Below are 6,835 nucleotides of genomic sequence, written 5' to 3'. Positions count from 1 at the left end.
AAATATATGGACTCATGGAAACGTCTGGATTTTTAGACCCGATTATCTAACTGGACAGTGAGGATTTTGTTAATCATCGTCTTTATTACGGCGACGTTCTAAATCCCATCCATCTCTTCAGACCTCCCGGCCCGAATTTCCATCTCCATGAACAGTTTTCCCTGAAATTGTACTGCGTCGTGTCAGAGCTGTCACCTTCTGGCGCGTTCGCCAGCTGCAGAGACCGCTGTGTCCCTTCGCCACCCTTGGAAGAGTGGTTGGGGCATCGCTTGAGGATTAAACTGCATCTCTGCAGCTAAATCTCCTGATCCGCTTGCCTTTTGAAAGTTGGTCAAACTCACCACTGAGCGTTTGGCGGTATATGCGGCCTTGGGGGCTGCTGACATCGGTGTCATCGATGGGGGCTGGTGACATCGTTGACAGCATGGTGACCCCCACCCACGGCCCTCCCCTGGACCGAGGACGCAGGCTCCCTGAAAGATCGCAAACATTTCAACTTTTCTTTTCTGTCAAATTTGACTTTTTCTTGGGTAAAGGTGAAAAATAAGTGTATGTAATAGTTTTAAAGGATCTTGCCTGATCCTACATAGCTCAGCAAAATAGACTTTGTCTACCGCAAGAGTCCCCGGAACCTTACAGAATCCCGGATCTGATGTCCCCAGAAGCCAGTCTGGCCCCTTTCCTCCTCGGTTTCTGCACAGGTGGCGAAGCCCCAGGCCTGGGGGAGTCAGAGCTTCCTTCTCAGGGCTTTCTGGGAACCGCCTGGTGACCTCGGCAGAGATAGCTCTCCCAAAGTCAAACCCTGCCAGCCAGTTGCATCCTGCTCCCCAGCCCAAGGGGCTCACGCTTCCCTCGACATGGGCAGTCTCTGCATTGAACAGCGCAGGCGTCAGATGCATTTCCCGCGGCTAAAGGACACCCGTCACCCCAGGCCAGCCGCCCACCTCGAGCTGGCTAGGGGGCCTGCATGCCAGACAGGCGGGTCCCTGACAGCTTCCGGGGGACCTCTGCATCCTTAGCCATTTAGGGTCCCCAAAGTCTTATTCATGACCCAAAAGGAAAAGTAAGAATGCTAAAAATCAGGCAGACAGGGCAGACTGCTGGTCTTCTCATTTACTTAATATCTATAGAACGTTTCTCACATACCCCTCAAAACAGGTTACAGCTGTGATATCCTCAGATCCAGAATTATTTCTGAGTAACAGTGTAGCTTGTTTGTCCACTCGCTGTATTTCTTGCTTGCTTGCTCACGTACACCAGACACACTTTGGATAAATGGCTGCAGAGAAATTACAATGAACCATAAAAAATGGAAGGATGCAGATCATATTAAAACTAAATAAGTAGAATAGAATAGAATTCATTCATTCACTCGCGTGCGGGAGCCTGCCCTGACAGCTCCGTCAGGATGCTGGGGACAGAAACACCGAGTCCCATGGCCTCCGAGCTCACAGCCTGGTGGTGATGGGGAAATGGGGTGGGGGATGCTGCTACTGCAGACCCCTGTCCCCTGCTGATTCGGTGACATCTGAGCAGAGACCTGGAGGCAGTGAGGGGTCAGTTCTGGGGATGAGGCAGGGGCTTCTCAGGCTGTGGGAACGGCGCGTGCAGTGGCCCCGGGCAGCGGGGAGAGAGCGCGGGAGAGGGGACCAGAGCTGGCCTGGACCCAACATGCAGGCCCGGAGGCCGCGGCCAGCACGCTGAGCTCTCAGAGTCCTCCTGGCTTTCAGAAACGACTGGCCGCTAGCTGCAGGGTGGACGGGGCTAGGGGCCAGAGTTGGGCACAGCACCTGGTAGGCCGGAGCCGATGCTGTGACTGCGAGGTGGCAGTGGGCGGGGTGATGTGCTAGGTGTGGTCCCGAAGGCGGAGCCGGGCTGGGTGGGGGTGCGCGTGCCCCGCAGCGGCGGGCGGGGCCTCGGGCTGCTTTTAGCTGGTGGAAGGACCCGCTGGACCATTGACTGAGATGGAAGTCAGGGTAGGAGGTTTGGTGCAAACCCCAGAGTTGGGTTTGGACTTGGGGGGTCCAGACACCCATCGATCCTGAAGTGGGGCCCTCGGTGACCTAAGCACAAGATTCGGGGATCGCTTGTCAGCTGAGCGGGACCCGGCACGCCCACGTGTGCTGTGCACGCACGCGCGCGCGCGCACACACACACACACACACAGACACACACACTTCCTGACACACGTCTGGGAAGGCAGGTGATAAATGTTGCCTAACATTACTTCCTAAAATAAGACAATAAATAATAAAAACAGATGACGAAATAGGAAAACAGTGAAAAATAAAGAGGGAAAAAAGCATAATGTCTAGTAAATATAGTAATACGTTTATATTTATATGTAAATATATTTGTAGTAGTAGCGTAGCGTGTAGTAAAATACAGTGTAAGGAACCTTCGCGAACCCCTTTAAAGCAAATCCGACCATCGTCTCATTTCCCCTAGCTTTCATTCCCTCCGTGTAAAGCAAGGACCGATTCGCAGGGCGTGGTCTTGAGCTCATTAGGCTTGGATTTGAAGCTCCGGGACACTGACTGCACTTCTGAGGCCAGCACCTGAGTCACTCAGGGTTGCAGGGCTGTGGGGAGGAGGGCAGAGAGAGGGAAGGTGTTGCTGGAGGCACAGGTTCCCTGGAGCAGAGGCGGAACAGCGCTGGGCGCCCTTGGGCAGCATCCGCGGGTGAGTGTGGTCGCTGATCCCCCTGGAGGATCGGAGGGGAGCTCTGAGTGCCTGGACGGGAAGGCGGGGAAGTGCCGCTGGTTCACAAGCAGCCGGCAACACCCCGAGGGTTTCTAGCTGCGGAGGGACCCAAATGCGTGGTCCCTTGCGTGGTCCCTTGCGTGGTCCCTTGCCGTGGGCTCCTTGCCTTCGGGCCAGAATGGAATGCCCTACGGGGGCATCAGGGTCCCAGGCCGTCGGCAAGGAGCCCATGCATGGTGGTGTTTGGAAAGAAGGGGTCAGCAGGGGAGAGCAGTGCACCACGTCCCGGAGTCTCACCTGGGCAGGTGACTCCAGGCATCTCCCCGCCTGCCCCTGGGGCTCACGGAGGTGCAGAGCTTCTCTCTGAACCCTCACCTGGCTGTACGCGTCTCGGGGTGCCAGGAGGAGCGAGCACACCAGGCTTGTTGCAGTGGGGCCGGCCCCCTGCTTTCTTTGCAGTAAAATAACATCCTCAAGGGGCACTGGCCCCCTGCACTGACCGCCAAGGTGCTGCTGGGTGTCAGGGCTCCGTTAGGGACCTTCTCCCACTGGCCCTGGAGAAAAAGGTGGTTTGTTGGGTTTCACACAGGGCACCGAACACCGGGGGGTTGTCCCCTGTCCCGTGGAAGAGTGTGACTGAATGCATCGATGCTCCATGTGAAGGCGATGCTTCTGGTCCCCGAGGCATCAGACTTCAATGCCTGGGCTTTGCTCCGGCCGATGAAGTGGCGAGGGCCACCGTTCGTGGCTTCTCTCTCCCGGCCCGGCTGCTTTCTCAGTAGTGGTGGGGACAGCAGGAAAACAGTCACTCTGCGGTGTTTCCGTCTTCACCTGCGACCTGCACATCTTTCTAGGTGCTTCTTAGAAGGCGGCGTCAGTGTCCCGTGGGTGCTCAGGGGCGCTGTTGGCCTGTGCGCCCGGCCCCCGGTGAAGTCAGTCCCAGCGGACGGCAGTACGTCATCTGCTGAGGACGTGGCCACCGGTGCGGGGCTGGGAGGAAGGTGGGGCTCCTCTCTGCCACGTCCGCCGGCACCCCACCGCAGCGGCGACGCCCTCGGCAGCCCGCGGCGCACCTGTGGTGTTTAGAGACAACGACATTTTTCTCATGTGCAGCCACAGCCCTCTTCCTCAGGCAGGAACCTTCTGTGGCTTCCCAGAGTCTCCAGGGCAGAGTGAGCCTCTCGCTAGGACCAGGTCTGCTGATGTCCCAGTGACGGGGACAGCGGCCACCCAGCCCCTGCTCCTCATCTCAGGCACCTCACGTGGATTATCTTATCGATTCTTCTCACAGTCCAAGTCAGGACATCGTTCTTAATGCCCCAAGCCGCAGATAGGAAAACTGAGGCTTCGCACAGCTAACTATCAAAGACTAGACCCCCCCAGGACCGCAGAGCGTGGGGCAGGCCTGGGCTGCTCGCCAGGCGGCTGGCCCGCAGCCACGACGCGTGTATGTACAGATGGCCACCCCTGTGTTTTGTTTATGATCGTTTGTTTATTGGGGTCCAGGGGGGACTTCAGGGGGTGTGGTCAGGGAGCGTGCCCCATGAGAGGCGCTGTGCTGGGCGCGGCCTGCTCTGGGGCCAGAGTCACAGACTCACAGCCGTGGCTGTCCCTGCAGTGGGACCAGCCACTGTCCAGGCAGATGGGGATTTATTTCCTCTCCTTTCCTGGACCCTGGGACGAGCAGAGTCAGCTGCACAGATCCTGTGTCGTCCTCTCTAACTGGGACGGATGGCAACCAGGTGCCGGGACACACGTCACAAACGCTGCTGTGTCCCAGGAAGAGGCCAGGAAAACGGTGCTCAGGCCACACGTGCCAGGAGGGCCGAGGAGGCGGGCGGAAGAGGGGCGCAGAGCCTGGGGGCCAGTGGCTCTGCGTCCCCAGGCCGGGAAAAGTGACCTGGGTCTGTCCACAAGAGGTTTCCCGCTTCCCACAGAATGACCATGTAACCCCCGATTCACTTGCTCAAAGGAAACTCTTCCCTACCCCTCAACCCCCTTTCTCTGCCTCAGGAAGAAGCACACTGCACAGTGGCTGCACCAGGGCAGAGTGGCTGCTTGAGGTGGACGCGGCAGCAGGTGCTGGACGACCTGGAGGAAGAAACATGAGACCCTAGCAGGTCGCCCCAGAAGGGAGTTTCATGATGGCGGCTCAGCGGATCCGAGCGGCCAACTCCGGCGGCCTCCCCCGGTGCAGGTCCGAGGGGACCCTCATTGACCTGAGCGACGGATTCTCAGAAGCGAGCTTTAACGATGTCAAAGGTGAGCTCCTGGGGACAGGGCTGTGACCGAGGGACAAGGTCGAGCTCACGCGCACTCGGAGAGCCCAGGGCTTTCTACCTCCAGCCTGCCAAGGTCACGTTCAAATAGTTAACGTTTAGCTCTCGAAACCTCGTCCCTTTATAAATTCAGCCCTGGGACTGTAACCGCTTGTTTGGGGGAGGAGGGGTTGGTGCGTTAGGAGAAGGTTTTCAATTTTTCATTTCGTAATGAAACTTCTTCATACGGAGTATTGTTTGTTTTCTCTTTTCCATGAGTTTGGGTGACAGTGAGGTAGGGAGCTTGGTGGCACAGAAAACTAGGGGACAGGACTGTGAGTGAATCATTGAGAAGCTAGAGAAGCAACGGGGTGGTCTCAGAGGGGGCCAGCGAGCTTTTCTGCAGAGGGTCGTATGGGAAATATTTTAAGCCTCGCAGGATATAACGTCTGTCACGATTATTCAGCTCCACCATTGTGGTTTGAAGACAGTCGTAGAAGAGTAAACAAATGGACATGGCTGTGTTCCAATAAAACTTTATTTATAAAAATAGCCCCGGGGGCCGTAGATGGCCAACACCTGCTTTAGAGGTGACCCCTGTGCCTCTGGGTTCCTCTCGTACCCACGAAAGACTAGGTTGATGAGAAAACCTATGTTTTAGACACTAGGTCGATGCCAGCGGGCCATCCATCTTTTTCCTAGAAGCCCCCAGACCTCACTAGGCCAGTGTCCTCTGTGCCCCGTGCCCCGCCCACCGTCGTCAGCGCCATCATCATCATGAATTCCCGTTCCGCAGCGTTTTCAGCCCTTTGTGGAAATCTCCCGTTGTGCCTTATCTTTGCTTTCCTATCTGGAACCCCTGCCACAACGTCAGCTGAGAAACTCTTGGAATGAACTGCTGCCTCTCTGAGAAAATCGTGGCCCTCCCGCCGAGGTACCAGCGCCGTGTGTGCACGATTCTGTTCCTGCTCTCTCCTGTCTTCCTCCCTCCCGCCCCCATCTCTGTGCTGGATGCTGGCGGCCCAGAGCATCGCCTGAAACGCTCCTAAAAAGAGGGGGCCCCCGAGACTTTATTAATAAGAGAACCACAGTTCTTGGGTGTTGCTATATGTAATTAAACAATTTACTTTTCATAGACTGATAATGGGCATTATTTTCTTACTTTAGCCCAGCTCATCATAGTTAATGCCGGGAAATTGTGGGGTTTGGGTCAGGGTCTTGAAATGAGAGGCAGAGAGCTGAATTTTAACGAATAATAATAATGGCCCGGGAGGAGCTGTTATTCCTAAAAAGAATACCACAGTTGGGGAAGACAGACAAGACAGCTGGGATGTGAGGAGGGGCTGGTTAGCTCTGCGTTGGGGCGGTGGGGGGCGGTGTGCCCCAACACAGAGACCCTCTGGACTCTACCGTCCAGGGGCCGCATGTGGCCCAGCAGCCTCACACAAGTCCGCATGGGTGGGAATATGTTCCCGCCAAAGTACCTGCTGTGAAGTCTGCCGCCCCGATTTGCATTTCGCCGGCTCACGTGAGAACTGAGGCGCATCAAGCTTCCAAACATCCCGGGGGCTGTGCCCTATTAAAATCGAGGTGGCCCTGAACCCGAGCGGCACTCCCCGGGATCCGTGAGGGTGGAATTCAGTGGGGTTTCCCCGCATTCGAGTGGGCAGAAGGCCCAGTGGTGTCCCCAGGCTCTCTGGCTCTTGGAGGTGGGAGGGTCCCTTCTAGGAGGGAGTTCTTGCCACTGTCCGCTTCCGAGGGGGCCCGCCGGGGAGGACACCTTCCCGTCGCAGGAGCCCGAGCCTCGAGTGACGCCTGTCGCCACTAGAGTGTTTGGAATTTTGAGTAAAGCCGTTTTTCTTCCTCAGTCTGGT

At 56.6% G+C, this 6,835-nt stretch overlaps 1 protein-coding gene across 4 annotated transcripts in view; it reads left to right on the top strand.

The window, feature by feature from the left end:
* SH3BP4 (SH3 domain binding protein 4) overlaps nucleotides 1-6,835 on the top strand; it is a 64,276-nt gene that overhangs the window by 40,107 nt on the left and 17,334 nt on the right. For 3 of the 4 annotated variants that reach the window (XM_011372349.2, XM_011372348.2, XM_011372350.1), the window contains one exon: nucleotides 4,717-4,965. In XM_011372349.2, coding sequence (XP_011370651.1) covers nucleotides 4,845-4,965 — 121 coding nt within the window. In that variant the 5' untranslated portion in view covers nucleotides 4,717-4,844. Of the gene's footprint in view, nucleotides 1-3,648; nucleotides 4,151-4,716; nucleotides 4,966-6,835 lie in introns of those variants that run through there. The other variant, XM_023537936.1, reaches the window with a different exon arrangement.

This window comes from Pteropus vampyrus, unplaced genomic scaffold, assembly GCF_000151845.1.
Source record: "Pteropus vampyrus isolate Shadow unplaced genomic scaffold, Pvam_2.0 Scaffold204, whole genome shotgun sequence".
NCBI lineage: Eukaryota > Metazoa > Chordata > Mammalia > Chiroptera > Pteropodidae > Pteropus > Pteropus vampyrus.
This window is presented reverse-complemented; position numbering and strand designations above follow the sequence as displayed.